Source organism: Nelumbo nucifera, chromosome 6 (assembly GCF_055504915.1).
Source record: "Nelumbo nucifera cultivar China Antique chromosome 6, China Antique-T2T, whole genome shotgun sequence".
Classification (NCBI taxonomy): Eukaryota; Viridiplantae; Streptophyta; class Magnoliopsida; order Proteales; family Nelumbonaceae; genus Nelumbo; species Nelumbo nucifera.
In genome coordinates, this window is record NC_142654.1 from 4,757,486 (window position 1) to 4,772,500 (window position 15,015).

At 47.1% G+C, this 15,015-nt stretch overlaps 1 protein-coding gene across 1 annotated transcript; it reads right to left on the minus strand.

Moving 5' to 3' along the window:
* Window positions 1-10,386: 10,386 nt before the first annotated feature.
* Window positions 10,387-13,430, minus strand: LOC148790566 (uncharacterized). Its single transcript, XM_088890880.1, has 2 exons — window positions 11,660-13,430; window positions 10,387-11,576 (listed from the first exon to the last, which is right to left on the minus strand). The coding sequence occupies exons 1-2, from the start codon at window positions 12,083-12,085 to the stop codon at window positions 11,025-11,027; spliced, it is 978 nt and encodes a 325-aa protein (XP_088747006.1). The 5' UTR covers window positions 12,086-13,430; the 3' UTR covers window positions 10,387-11,024.
* Window positions 13,431-15,015: the final 1,585 nt, after the last annotated feature.

Sequence of the window (15,015 nt, forward strand, 5' to 3'; positions counted from 1 at the left end):
AACAAGGTGGAAGTGGAAGGTTAGATATGTTGTTTTTGCTACTATTGTTGTTTTTAATTGAAGCATTTTGGATTGATTAATACAAATTAACATACAACTATTATCTGAAACAGTTTGTAGGTGAAATAACTAAATAAGCATATCTTAAAAAATGCATGTACAAAATAAAAACATTAAATTAAAGTTTATCAAGTCTAAAACAGCAATGATATCAAATATAACCATAACCATCTTGGTTTCTTCATAGTTCAGACAAACACAATCACCTTTCATTGTCAAACAAAATATTTCTTCATAACCATCTTGGTTTCTTCATAATTCAGACAAACACAATCACCTTTCATTGTCAAACAAAATATTTCTTCATAACCATCTTGGTATCATAGTATAAATGTGAAATATTTCATTATAAGTGGAGGTTTGGGATAATATATTTCGAAAATCAATAAAAATATCCTTTAAAATTTTCAATTATCTAACAACTTAATAATGACCTTATCTTTGTTAGACGTGTGCATGATTGTAGTGGGTACAGGTTGGCTCATATGCCCTTGATTTTTAGTTTATATTTTCTTTAACAAAATCCATAGGGTCTATGACTCCGACGAGTCCACAGCTGAAGAGACCGTCCTCTCTCCGCCCATGTTCTACATATAAAAATACATTTATTTTTCCAACTCCAAGACCTTATTGAATAATGTATCTTCTCTCTCCACCCACAGATATACACATGGATATCCTTTGTACTTGTCGGAAGGAAAAAAAAAAAAAATCCGGAAAACGAAAAGCTTGAACGGAGCTGACTTGTAGTATGAGATCTCCATACAAAGTAAACCAAGGTTTCCAAGCACTTGTCCACCATTATGCATGATTGAAAACACCAACCTTTCTGTATGTCAAAGTTTCCCGTTCTTATTATCATATACACATACACACACAAAAGTTTCACATGGTTAGATTACAACATATTCGAGCGACAAGAATATTCATATGTCAATTTATCTAAAAAAATCATTAACCTAGGTAGTTTGATTAATATAATTATGTATATAATGAATCTAACAACATCACTAAAATCTTAGTGTTGGGTTGTTGATGCTCACCACCCATTGTTAAAAGAGAAGTAAAATAAAACATTTGTATAAGAGTATCAATAACAGTCGTTTGGGATGGAAATACTAGGGTCGTGTTTGGTTTATTGCTTTTGGCCTTATTCTTTTAATTCTTATTTATTCTAGGTAATAATGAATAACATTAGAGTGTTTGATTACAAAATTCTTGCTATGGGTCACATTCTTTTTAGAATGAAAAATCATCCCATAGCACAAAGATTGAGGTAGTTGCAGCATGAAAAATAATCATGTCCCATCTTGCTTATTTGCATTTTTTGAGGAAAATATGCCTACAAAACTGTTGCCATAGATGTTTAGTAGCGCACTACCGTGTAAGTACTTTTACGAAAACACTTTTATTAAAGTACTTTTACATAAAAGTACTTTTAGGAAAGCACTTGACGAAAGCACTTTTACAAAAGTATTTTTATGAAAGCATTTTTATAAAAGTACTTTTACGAAAGTATTTTTTTAAAAGCACTTTTATAAATTTTTATAAAAATACTTTTATAAAAGCACTTTTACAGAAGTACTTTTATAAAAGCACTTTTAAGGAAGAACTTTTATAAAAGCACTTTTACGGACAGGGGCAGAGCCAGGGGGACCTAGGGGAGCCATGGCCACCCTATGGTTCAGAAAATCTTCACATTAAAACAGCTTTTTATGTAAATTTTCCCCTCCCTCCACTCTCCACCTCAATGGTTGGCCCCCCCTATGGGTCCATCCATACTTCATTTAGGTTTGGCCCCCTGTATAAAAATTTTCTGGCTCTGCACTTGTTTATGGAAGTACTTTTATAAAAGCACTTTAGTAAAAGTGCTTTTATAAAAGCACTTTTACAGAACTACTTTTATGAAAGTGCTTTTATAAAAGTGTTTTTATGAAATCATTTTTACAAAAGCACTTTTTCATAGCAATATTTTCTCATTCTGCTTATTTTTACCAATTCTTGTCCATTTTATAATTTCATCTTGGGTAAGAATGAGAAAGAATGAAAATTGAACCAAACATGGCCTAGAAGACCAGTTGGATGTAGGGGCTGGTGTCAAAAGATTTTCATGCTCTAAGAGGGATACACATCAGTTTTCTAATAGAAAGGAGACTGAATTGGTTGTGGATAATATGTTTAAATAGCCTATGATTTTTTATTTTTAAAAATTTTAAAAAGCACAAAGTTCCAACAACATGAGAAGAGAGAATAAGGTTGAGTTTGGAAATGATGCAAATGGAGTATAAATCCCAGTTCAGGGTAAATTTGCATTCTAGTTCATTTTTGCATGTGTTTGGCAACATTACATTTATGCATTGACAAATGTCAGAAAACACATTTTCCAATGCATATTTACATTGATAATAAAATGTAAAAGTACATCAATAAAAAAGAAGTAAATTTGCATTCAAGTGGGCTTTTTATAAAAAAAAAAGACATGCTTTATTGGAATTCATGTTTGCATCCATTACAACTAAAACTCTGTTTGCTAAGAAATTAAGAAATTAAATTTTTCGATGCAAAACTAACCCAATTTTATAATTTATATGAGATCGATTACATTCTACATATTTGCATTCACACTTATTTGTATCATTTCGAAATACAGCCTAAGTTGAAATGGATAACTACATTTTATATGTGGGTAGAGAAGACATTAATAGTTGCCGATGACTGACCCGATAGCTGTATAACTAATAACAGTCGATGTGCACCCTGTTTTGTCCTCGTGGGTAGAGAAGACATTAATAGTTGCTGATGAAGACATTAACAATCGATGGGTGTCTCTCTTCAAAGATGAAGGTGTAAGATCAAATCTGTATAACTAATAAGCTCTTCGTGGCAAGGTTAGTGGAATCTCGTGTGCACCCTGTTTTGTCCTCACCCTTTAAGGCTTTAACTTAACCCCATGTAATGTATTATAATATGAACCACAAGTCCATGATTAATGGGCTAACCCACCACCACCAGGCTACTCAACATGACAAAGGGCTTAGCTGATTGATCCAAGACGTTTAATTGGTGGGACCATTATATCTAATTAATAAGTTAACTAATGGACTATTGTTATAATGAATGGCACGTGATATTTCAATGTCTAAATGATTAGTCGTTTTCTTGACGTATAGACCTACACTTTTGTTTTATTTTATTTTTATTTTTATTTTTTATTATTGTATTTTAGAGTTGAGGCTTCTCATCACTCATCAACCTTGAGCATGATTATGGGATATGATGGGCCTTCACCTTCAACTGATGGTTAGGTGAAAATCCCACTCTACACAGAAAGTACATAGTTTTGTTTTTCCTTTTCTTTTTCAAATTTTCATAAATAATTTCTTGAAGTTGTTTTAGACATTGTCTCGTGGACCAATAGTTATTGGGAATTACGAGAATTATGATCAAAGAGGATGATGCAGCACAGAGGTAGAGTAGACAAAGAATATTTTCTTTGGTGGGTGGGGTGGGGTGTGTGGGGGGGCAACGCTTTACATATATGGATGGGGTTGATCGATCTATTAATATAAGTGAAGATTCTATTAAATAAGGATTTTAAAATTAGATCTGACAGTCCAGTTTAAATGGATGGCTCATTTTGATAAAAATTAAAAATAAACTAAAAAATGGTTAAAAAAATGTTGTTGGATCAAACAGTTTGATCATTCGAGTTAGGGATTTACTGATCAAATCAATAGGTTTTGGAATTAGACCGATTCCTAGTTTTTCCGATCTTACCATCCAATCCAATCTGATTTTGAAACATTGATCACACTCTTGGGTCACCCTATCTCCACCCTGCTGCAGCAGCTATCGGATGAATGACGAGAGAAGAGATCACAAGGTTATATTTGGTTTGAAAGAAAAGGTAAGAAGATGAAAAAAATATAGGAAAACTTATACATGATTTATAAAGATTTTCTTACATTTTCCTTTTTTTTTTTTACTTTTTCTTTCAAACCAAGCACACAGTCTCAAGTAAATTTTTCACAAATGAAGAGGATCAAGAACAAATACATTCACCAAAGGCATATATATATATATAGAGAGAGATAGATATTGATGAAGGAAGATTTGGCCCGACCTCGTAATCACTCAACACGTGGCAAAGGCAAACAGCTCGGCACAACAGCGCGCCCAAGGCGCGAGCACCGAAGGGAGGAACCAACAATCCGAACTCCCTACTGGGAGCCCGAACTCCCTACTAGGAGCCTGAACTCTCCCTTAGGCCCCGAGCCTCACACAAGGCAATGACCTGAACTGGCCCGCCTCATGGCAGTTCGAGACACTCCCCTATCCGAACTCAAGACTTCACCTCGCTCACCACTCCAGCACTTCGCCTCTAGGACGCTGAACTGAACAAACGTACCATACCTGACACTGATGAGGTCTGTATCCAAAGGCGGCGCACCTGACTGACTTGGAATTTGACGCCTGATAGCCGCACTTCAACGGCCACCTGCCACCACCACCTGCCACCGTCATCGCCAGTCGCAGAGACGGCTCCGACAAAGAGAGCAGTGGCGGTTCTGTCCAGTAGAGGGGATGACACCCGAACTGGCAAGAGCCTAGAGGTAATCATACCCGACCTGACAGAAGCTTAGAAGTGAGTGCACGAGGTGGTTATAAAAGGCTCCCTACCCCCCAAGAACAAGGTATGTGAACTTTGCGCCATCTGGTTTTATCTTGCCTTTGAGAGAATTCTAACTTGAGTTTCGGAGCAATCACACCGGGTTCCCCCCGGAGCTTCCTCATCTTCTCCGTTTCAGGTTCCCTGTAACTCCGTTCAGAGGCAAGGTCGTTGACAGCTAGGACCGGCCGGATTGCGCACCATCAATTGGCGTTGTCTGTGGGAAAGCTTCTAAAAGCCTCCCTCTAAAACTCTCATAACCTCATTTTTCTCCAAAAAAAACCCCAACACTCATGGCTTCTTCCAGCAATGCCGGACGTGGCACAGAGACGAACACCACCGGGGAACAACTCCAAGTCCCCGTGGTGTGCATCGGACAGTTCACCATCCCCCTTCCGGTGGATGGGATCCCCAGCTTGAATGTGCCACAAACAGTGGCACCCGTGAACCTTCCTGCCATGAACATCCCTCTTTCACTCCCTATCGAAACAACCTTTGCTGAACCAACTGTTGTCCCCTTGGCGACCCGCCAGAACCAGTTTGACGACCTGATGCAATGCATGCGGGCAATGCAAGCCCAAATGCAACAATTCCAGCAGCACCAAGTACTACACCACCTCTCTCAACATCACTATCAGCAGCAGTTCCCCCAACTACCCCTGAACCAGTCACTACTTCCACCTCGACACCCTGCTCCAAAGCCGGTTAAGGCCTCCCCTCAGGGTGGACGTCCTCACCGAGGAGAAGCCTCCCAACTCCAGAACCCCCCTAACAGCCAGCCCTCGTCCCCAGGCTGAAGGGAAAGGAAAATCACCCCCACCTCGTAGCTCGCAGGCGGGTCGAGAACCTCGCCCGCAAAGTCAGCACCTCGGCACTCCAAGCCTGAGTTCCCGCTCACAGAGAACCGATTCAGCGCCCTAGCAACAAACTACCAACATTCCGGGCCCATCGAGCTCAGCAACACAGAGGCCAGCAGCGCCAGTACCAGGCCCACTCAACAACGAAGGCGCTGGCGAAGTTGCCGAACTGCCATCCATGTCCTGCCCGAGCTCAGAGGTAAGGAAGAGACGAGCTCGGACGAGGTAAAAGCTGCCCCGATTCTCTCAGTTCCTTCCCCCCTCGCATCAAAACTCTTGGCAGTCCCCATGCCCAGAGACTTCAAGCTCCCACCTTTGGACAAGTATGATGGTTCCTTTGACCTCAACGACCACGTCGATGCTTTCCAATCCCAAATGCACCTCGCTAGGGCTAGTGAATCATGCATGTGTGTGGCCTTTACCACCACCTTCAGGGGGGTGGCCCGCACCTGGTACAGGAACCTAGCCCCAGGGTCAATAAGAAGCTGGACCCAGTTCGTGCAGGTCTTCACAGCACACTTCGTTACCAGCAAGCAGTGCCCCAAAACTGAGGAAAGCATCTTCGGAGTAATCCAGAGAGAAGGAGAATCCATTCGGGGCTACATCAAGCGGTTCAATGAAGCGTGCTTACAGATACCGCGATTAGACCCCGCGGTACAGCTCGCGGCAGCCAAGAGAGGAGTAACGCATAAGGAGTTTAAATGGCACATGGTAGCCAACCAGCCCGCAACCGTGGCCGAATTGCTCAAACTTGCGGGCAAGTTCATGAGAACAGAGGAAGAGATCAACCAAAGGACCGGAGGCGGGGTCGAGAAGAGGAAAAGAGAAGGTGAGCCCTCCAACCTAGGTGACAGAAGAAACCCGGCCCGGGAGGCAAAGCCAAGCCAGTCGTCCCGAGCTCCCTTAGCAGTTCGGACGGATTACACGCCGTTAAACACGAGGCGGACCGAGATTTTGATGACGATCAAAGACGCCCCATACGTAAAGTGGCCACCTCGCCTAAAGGGGAATCCAAACGAGAGAAATAAAAACCTGTACTGTAGTTTTCATAGAGATCACGGTCATAGTACCGAACAGTGTAATAATCTCCGGGACGAGATAGAAGGACTCATCCGTCGCGGATACTTGTGAAATTTTGTACAGCATAATAATAATAATAACAATAAGACAGGTCGGCAAGGGGAGCACGGAAGGATGCTCTAGAATCTAGCAGCAGACCGACCGAAGCATTACAACGACAGCCTCCGGAAGAGAGGCCAGTTCGGGGAACCATCCATGTGATAGTGGGAGGTTCGGTGGTAGCAGGGTGTACTTTGGCAGCAGCCCGAATGTCAGTTCGCGAGGCAGCCCGAGAAGAACAAAACCCACCAAAGAGGCCGAAGACAGAAGAACCGATCTTCTTCACGGAAGACGATGCGCGAGGTGTCCACTACCCCTACGATGACGCGCTCGTCATAAAACTAAGGATCAGCGACTTCGAAGTCAGGCGCGTACTTGTGGATATAGGTAGCTCGGCGGACATCCTCTTTAAGTCGGCATTTGACCACCTACAGTTGCAGAGAAGCGAGCTGAAGCCCGCAAACACTCCTCCAATGGGCTTCAGCGGAGAGGAAGTCAGGCCCCTCGGGAAGATAATAGTACCCGTGGAAGTCGGCACATGGCCTTGTGCGGTCAGACTCAATCACGATTTCCTGGTGGTCGCAGCCCCCTCCCCATACAATGCTATAATAGGGCAGCCACTTACGCATATTCTGCGGGCAGTGGTCTCCACCTACTATCTGGCAATGAAGTTCCCTATAGACTTCGGTGTGAGGGTAGCGCGGGGCGACCAGCTTGAGTCCCACAAGTGTTATGTTGCCGCCCTGAAGGGAAAAACCAAGGCGGCCGACGACCTCGAGCTGGAGCGGCCTACGGAGCAGGGCGAGGAACGAGCCTCGCCCATAGAGGAAATGGTTGCAATCCTGACTTCGGCTACGGATCCGGCTTGAACGCTACAGATCGGTGCTTCCGTCAAGGAGCCTCTACGAACCGAACTGGTGAGTTTCTTACTTCAAAATTTAGATATTTTTGCATGGTCCGCAGCCGATATGCCCGGTATTGACCCTGGCCTTATAACTCACAAACTTAACACTGACCCTGTAGTCAGACCCATTAGACAGAAGAAACGCAACTTAGCCCTGGAGTGCTGGAGGGCGGTCGACGAGGAGGTCGAAAAGCTCCTCGCAGTAGACTTCATAAGGGAAGTTCATTACCTGAGCTAGGTAGCCAACCCAGTACTGGTGAAAAAGGCAAACGGCAAGTGGCGCATGTGCATCGACTACACCGACCTGAACCGAGCTTGCCCAAAAGACTGTTTCCCCCTCCCCATAATTGACCGCCTAGTGGACGCGACCTCGGGACATGAGTTGCTAAGCTTCTTGAACGCCTACTTAGGCTACAACCAAATTAGGATGGACCAGTCCGATGAGGAAAAAACCAGCTTCATAACTGAGTTCGGCCTGTACTGCTACAAGGTCATGCCCTTCGGACTGAAGAATGCTGGGGCGACCTTCCAGAGACTTGTAAATAAGTTGTTTCGGCCCTTAATTGGCACGGAAATAGAATGTTATGTAGACGACATGGTCGTCAAGACGCAGTTTTCACAGGAATTAATACAAGACCTAGATTCTATCTTCCAAATTCTGCGTCAATTTAGCATAAAGTTGAACCCTAACAAATGTGTCTTCGGTGTCACCTCGGGTAAGTTCCTAGGGTACATTGTCAACCGGCGCGGTATTGAGGCCAACCCGGACAAGATAAAGGCCATCCTAGATATGAGACCACCCTGGAAAGTAAAAGAAGTTCAGAGGCTAAACGGTCGCATAGCCGCTCTGAGCCGCTTCATGTCCAAATCGGCAGACCGCTGTCTGCCTTTCTTTAAGGCAATCAAAGGCAAAGGGTTCGAATGGACCCAAGACTGCCAGCTCGCGTTCGACGAGATAAAAAACTACCTCGCTACTGTGCCAACCTTAGCCAAGCCCGAGGAAGGCGAGGTCTTAGAACTGTACCTCTCGGCAAGCAACGAGGTGGTCAATTTGGTACTAATAAAAGAAGTAGATCGGATCCAGCGGCCCGTCTATTATGTTAGTAAAATTCTGTAGGGAGCAGAGACGAGATACCCGCAGATAGAAAAATTAGCATATGCACTAGTAATCGCAGCTCGGAAACTCCGCCCATATTTCCAGGCTCACACGGTCATGGTCTTGACCGACAAACCTCTGAGGCAAGTCTTGCTCAAGCCCGAGGTTTTCGGTCGGCTAACGAAGTGGGCCATCGAGCTCAGCGAGTACGACCTCCAGTATAAGCCCCGAACTGCTATAAAGGCCCAAGCCTTAGCAGATTTTATTGTCGAGTGCACGTTTAGCCTCGAAGCCCCTAGGCCGGTCGAGCCCGAGATCCCTAGTTCGGGTGAGCCCGGAGCTCCCAAGCCAATAGAGTCTGAACCCCATGAAGTAGTAGCCAGTGTGGCATCTCTCCTGGTTTGGCCAAACACGAACTGGGATGAGGAGCCCTGGATCCTTCACGTAGATGGCTCCTCGAACCAGCAGGGCAGCGGGGCTGGAAGAGTGCTACGCGGCCCGGGAGGCACGGAATTAGAATACGCACTACGCTTTGAGTTTGCGGCATCCAACAACGAGGCGGAGTACGAGGCACTGATAGCCGGGCTGAACCTAGCACACAGGGTAAGAGCAAAGCATGTAGTTATCTGCAGTGATTCCCAGCTCGTGGTCAACCAGGTTACGGGCGAATACGAAGCACGCGAGCTCACCATGATTGCATACTTGGCAAAAGTAAAGGAGGCTCTGCTCAACTTTCAGTCACAGTTCATCAGGCAAATCCCGAGGTCAGAGAACACTGAGGCCGACGCCCTGTCCCGGTTAGCCAGCACGAGTCACAACACCATGAGAACCGTGTACATAGAGAACTTACCTCGGCCTAGCATTCACGGTGGGGCAGAGGAGGTCGCTCCCGTCCTTGAAGCAGAGTCGAGCTGGATCGACACACTCGCGAGCTTCTTGCTAGATGGAGCCCTCCCTGCGGACCGCAATGCAGCCAAGAGGGTGCAGTGCCAGGCAGCCAAATACGTCATAATAGATGAACGGTTGTACCGTCGGTCCTACACGCTCCCCTACCTGCGTTGCTCGCAACCTGCCGAAGCTGAGCTCGTACTCCGCGACACTCATGAAGGTCTGTGCGGCGGACACCTGGGGGGCAGAGCCCTCGCCCAAAAGGCACTTCGACAAGTGCCAGAAGCATTCCAATATCCACCATCAGCCTGCGGCCGACCTCAAGTACCTCACCAGTCCATGGCCCTTTGCACAATGGGGCATTGACCTCCCGGGGCCATTCCCGCCAACAACAGGTGGGAGAAATTTCCTAGTAGTGGTAGTAGATTATTTCACAAAGTGGATAGAAGCTGAACCTCTGGCAATAGTTACAACCCGAAACATATAGAACTTCTTTTGGAAGAACATAGTATGTCGCTTCGGGCTACCTCGGGTACTGATCTCCGACAAACGGCAAGCAGTTCGAGGATATCAAGTTCCAAGAATGGTGCCAAAATATGGGAATTCGTCAGAACTTCACATCGGTCGCATACCCGCAGGCAAACGGTCAAACAAAAGTAATGAACAGAGCCATCCTCCGCGGGCTGAAAGCACGACTAGACCGAGCTAAAGGGTTGTGGGCGAACGAGCTACCAAGTGTTCTATGGGCTCACCGAACTACGGAAAAAAATGCCACAAGAGAGACCCCCTTTAACCTCACCTACGGTACTGAAGCGGTAATCCCAATGGAAATCGAAATACCTACACTGCGACTAGAAGCATATGACGATAAGACAAACGGAGACGAGTTACGCACCAACCTCGACCTACTGGATGAGGTAAGAGACCTCGCGCACATCCGGACAGCGGCCTACCAACAAAAAGTAGCTCGGTACTACAATGCCAGAGTAAAGAAGCGGAGCTTCCGCGTTGGCAACCTGGTTCTCCGTAAGATCATGGTACCCGAACCCGGCGTGGGCAAACTTGGACCGAATTGGGAAGGGCCCTACAAAGTAAAGAGAGCGCTCGGGGGGGCATACGAGCTCGAAACCTTAGAGGGCAAACAAGTACCCCGAGTGTGGAACATCGTCAACTTAAGGCGATACTACCTATAGGCCACCAAGCGAAGTGGACAAAATCGCTACCAGAAACTAAGTATTAACAGGGACATTGGCATCTCAGAGACCATATTAACACCAAAACAGGTCGTGCGAGTGCAATAACCCGGGCAAGAAACAGATCGGGCATACGGTCAGTTCGGGAGAAAAGAACAACCAGCACTTAACCAAAAGAAAAGTCATTCCATTTCAAAATAAGGGAGCATACATTTCAAAAAAAAAAAGTCATTCCATTTCACAGGCCCGAAGCTATTTCTTCATTATCAGAAGGCACTTCAACGACACCCGAAGGTCCTGCCACGCCCTCGGAATCCGGCTCACCAGCAGCAGCATTAACCATCTCCTGAGTTACGTGCGAAGTGGATATGGCACTGATATCGAGCTCGAGATACGTATTCCGGATCATCCACCGGCTTAGCTTGAAACCCCTTCGATACGAGTCCACCATTAGGTCGTCAAAGCTCGGCGAGGCGATGTACTCATCGACAACCTTCTTCTTGGCATCTTCAATACCTTGAGAAAAGATATGCGTCCTCTCCCTAATGTCCTCCTGAAGGTATTCGACCTGATGCTGAAAATCCAGCCTCAGGTCCGCCATGTGCTTCACTACGACTCCCATGGCCTCGGCATCTCTCTGAGACCTCGCCTGCCTGGCCTCTGTAGCGCGAGCAACCGCCTCAGCAGCTCGGGAAGTCGCCTCTGCAACACGGAAAGCCTCTTCGGCAGCTCGCGCCTGCCTCGAGCTCCTTTCCACCTGGGCCGCCAAGGCATGGATAGAAGAATTCACCTACCAAAAGGGAAGAACAAGTGATCAAAAGGACAACAACAAGAGGGATAAAAGCATAGAGCCCGACAAGAAATCTGACTTACCACCATGGCATGAGTAACAGCGCGACAGGCCACCTGGTTCAAAGGAAGATCTGTCCACGCCGCGACCTCCTCGGGGAAAATGGTCTCCCTACTCTTCTGAAGAGAGTGGTTCGACGACAACACGATCTTGAATTCCCCTTGGGCTCCCGAGCCTAAGGGCCCAGCTCGCGTATAAGTAGACGCAGAGTAAGCGGGAGACCCCGAGTAAGTGGGAGCCCCCATGTAAGTAGTCTCGGCATAAGCGGCCCCTGCCGCTTCTTGCATCGGAGAAGCCATCTCGGGCTCCCTGTGCGGATCCTCTGACGGGTAGTTTGGCACCTCGGGCTCCGCGTCTCGGGGCAGCTCGGCACGAGTTCGTTTGGCGACTCGCTTCCTCCTCTTCATGCCTTGAAACAAGTGCCCACCACGAGTTCCTCCTGATTCCATCACACATGCAAAAAGAGTTCGACATCAGAAAAAACAAAACAACAGAGCAAAACAAAAAACCTTTTGTAAGGAACCTACCCGAGCTCAGGCCGACCGCAATGAGTTTGGCCTCCGTCAGATACTGATGGCATTTTAGCCCAAGCCGTGCCCATTGCCGGAGGCCCTTCACCGTTTCTTTATCAAGCGTAACACTGGAGTCAGGGGCGGCCATCCCCCACCCGGTCTGAAATGGCCACCCCAATACACTTCGCACCCCAAAGTAGTCCCGCTTCCACGCCGGGACCTTGTTGGGAAGTTCATGTAAAAGCTTAAAACCCGGGTGGGGAGACAGGTAATACGCCCGCCTACGCCCGGGAAGAGGATCCGCTTGCTTCTTAAGCATTAAAATGGAAGAGAAGATCTCCAAGTCTAAAGGAAAGCCCTGTTCGCAAAATAGGGAGATTGTCCCCACCAAGTTACGAATGGAGTTCGGGTGAAGCTGGCCGACCGTAACGCCGAAGTGGTTCAAGACCTCGACAAGAAGGGGATGGAAAGGTAGTCACAACCCCGCAGTGAGCTGCTCCCGGAATATCACGATCTCATCAGGACCGTGTTCCCAAGGAAAGCTACCCGAATGTATGAAATAAGCGTACTCCCCAGGCAAGTTATAATAGGTAATAAGGGATTGGAGCCCCTCAGGCGTCATGGTCGAGGGGCCAAACTTGTCTAACGTCTGACCCCGACGAGAGGTGGACGCCAAACTACCCGAGGCGACTCGGCCTACGGGTTCGAACTCTTCCTCGAGCTCTACCTCCGGCTCGCTAGAACCATTAGGGGATGCAACTCGGTTCGTAGAACCTGCATCTGACCCACTTGAAGAACCGTCTGAGCTATCCAAGCTAGACATCGAGGAGAGAAGATGGATTCCAGGAAGGTACTCACCCGGAAAAAGGCTTGAACAGACTACGGGAACTTGAACGAGCAAAAACCTTGAATGCGAACTAAAAGCCTGGATGCGAGCTGGAACTTGGACGTGAGCTCAAGAAGCAAAGCACAGAAGTGACAAAGCGACTGGGGTCCCCCACTATTTATACCCATAGTGACCAAGAAGCAACAACGCAGATCAAAGCCGATCCGACGGCCCGCAGTCGCGCTGACCGCACGTCCCCTGAGACCGAGACATGATTGGCGCACGTCTTTCTGAAACTGATAGAGCGCCGGCACACGTCTTTCTGAAACTGACAGAACACCAGTGCACGTCTCCTCACTTTAAAGGCGGTAGCGGCGCGTTTTCAAATTTGAAAAGACGCCTGCTCTCACGTCTCCCAGCGGCGCGCTTTTTGAAATTTTGAAATAAGAAGCACGTTGTCACGTCTGTCAGCATGTGTAGGCAGGTCGACGCGTTTCCTGCGCTATCAGTCAACCCAAAGAACCCTGACAACGCACCTCGCGTTATCAGTCAACCGAGATTCGAAGTACGGGACAAATCCACCTGCCACCTCGCGGACTCCCCGCGCCAGGGCAAGACCCTTAGCACGAGGAGTGGGGGGCAATTGATGAAGGAAGATTTGGCCCGACCTCGTAATCACTCAACACGTGGCAAAGGCAATCAGCTCGGCACAACAGCGCGCCCAAGGCACGAGCACCGAAGGGAGGAACGAACAGTCCAAACTCCCTATTGGGAGCCCGAACTCCCTACAAGGAGCCCGAACTCCCTACAAGGAGCCCGAACTCTCCCTTAGGCCCCGAGCCTCACACAAGGCAATGACCCGAACTGGCCCGCCTCATGGCAGTTCGGGACACTCCCCTATCCGAACTCAAGACTTCACCTCGCTCATCACTCCAACACTTTGCCTCCAGGACGCCGAACTGAACAAACGTACCATACCTGACACTGAGGAGGTCTGTGTCCAAGGGCGGCGCACCTGACTAACTTGGGATCTAACGCCTGATAGCCGCACTTCAACGGCCACCTACCACCACCACCTGCCACCGTCATCGCCAGTCGTAGAGACGGCTCCGACAAAGAGAGCAGTGGCGGTTCTGTCCAACAGAGGGGATGACACCCGAACTGGCAGGAGCCCAAAGGTAATCATACCCGACCTGACAGAAGCTTAGAAGTGAGTGCACGAGGTGGTTATAAAAGGCTCCCTACCCCCAAGAACAAGGTATGTGAACTTTGCGCCATCTGGTTTGATCTTGCCTTTGAGAGAATTCTAACTTGAGTTTTGGAACAATCACACCGGGTTCCCCCCGGAGCTTCCTCATCTTCTCCGTTTCAGATTCCCTGTAGCTCTGTTCAGAGGCAAGATCATTGACAGTTAGGACCGGCCGGATTGCGCAGCATCAAATATCAATAACACAATTGTACGTAAGTAGAGACTGGGAGACTTCAAGATTGAATCAACCACAGAAAAGAGCCACCCACCGTGGTTGAGAAATGAGAATTATGGATAAATTAATTAATTATTTTGGCCAACGTGCGGGAGAAAAACACCGTGGGTGGATTGCCCACTGCAAAGGAAGAAGAATTTGGCTTGCTCTCTTGTTTTTGCTTTGCTTGCTGCAACTTTTCTTCGATCTTTATAAACAGTGACTGACAGGTTTTTATAAATTAAAGCGCTGCGTATGAAATGAATGCTAGAAATTAAAACCTGAAAAATGAAAATGGTAATGGGAGACCGTATCACGTCTCGGGTTGTTAATTGCTAGAATTTAAGAGTGCGAGTAGTCCAGTCAGTGGCAGTTGGTGAATGGAAGGGTTGGTTGTTTGCTGTTTGTTTTTATTTGGGTGGCCTGGCCTGGCACGGCACCTCACTTCGGCCGTGTCAAAGGCACTCTCGAAATCCGAACCCGTTTCCTGTGTCCTTCTCGTGGTTCCATCTAGCCTCGGTATTTCGTACTTGATATCGGTTTCAACTTATGCATATGTTTGGCAAAGAAATTTATTT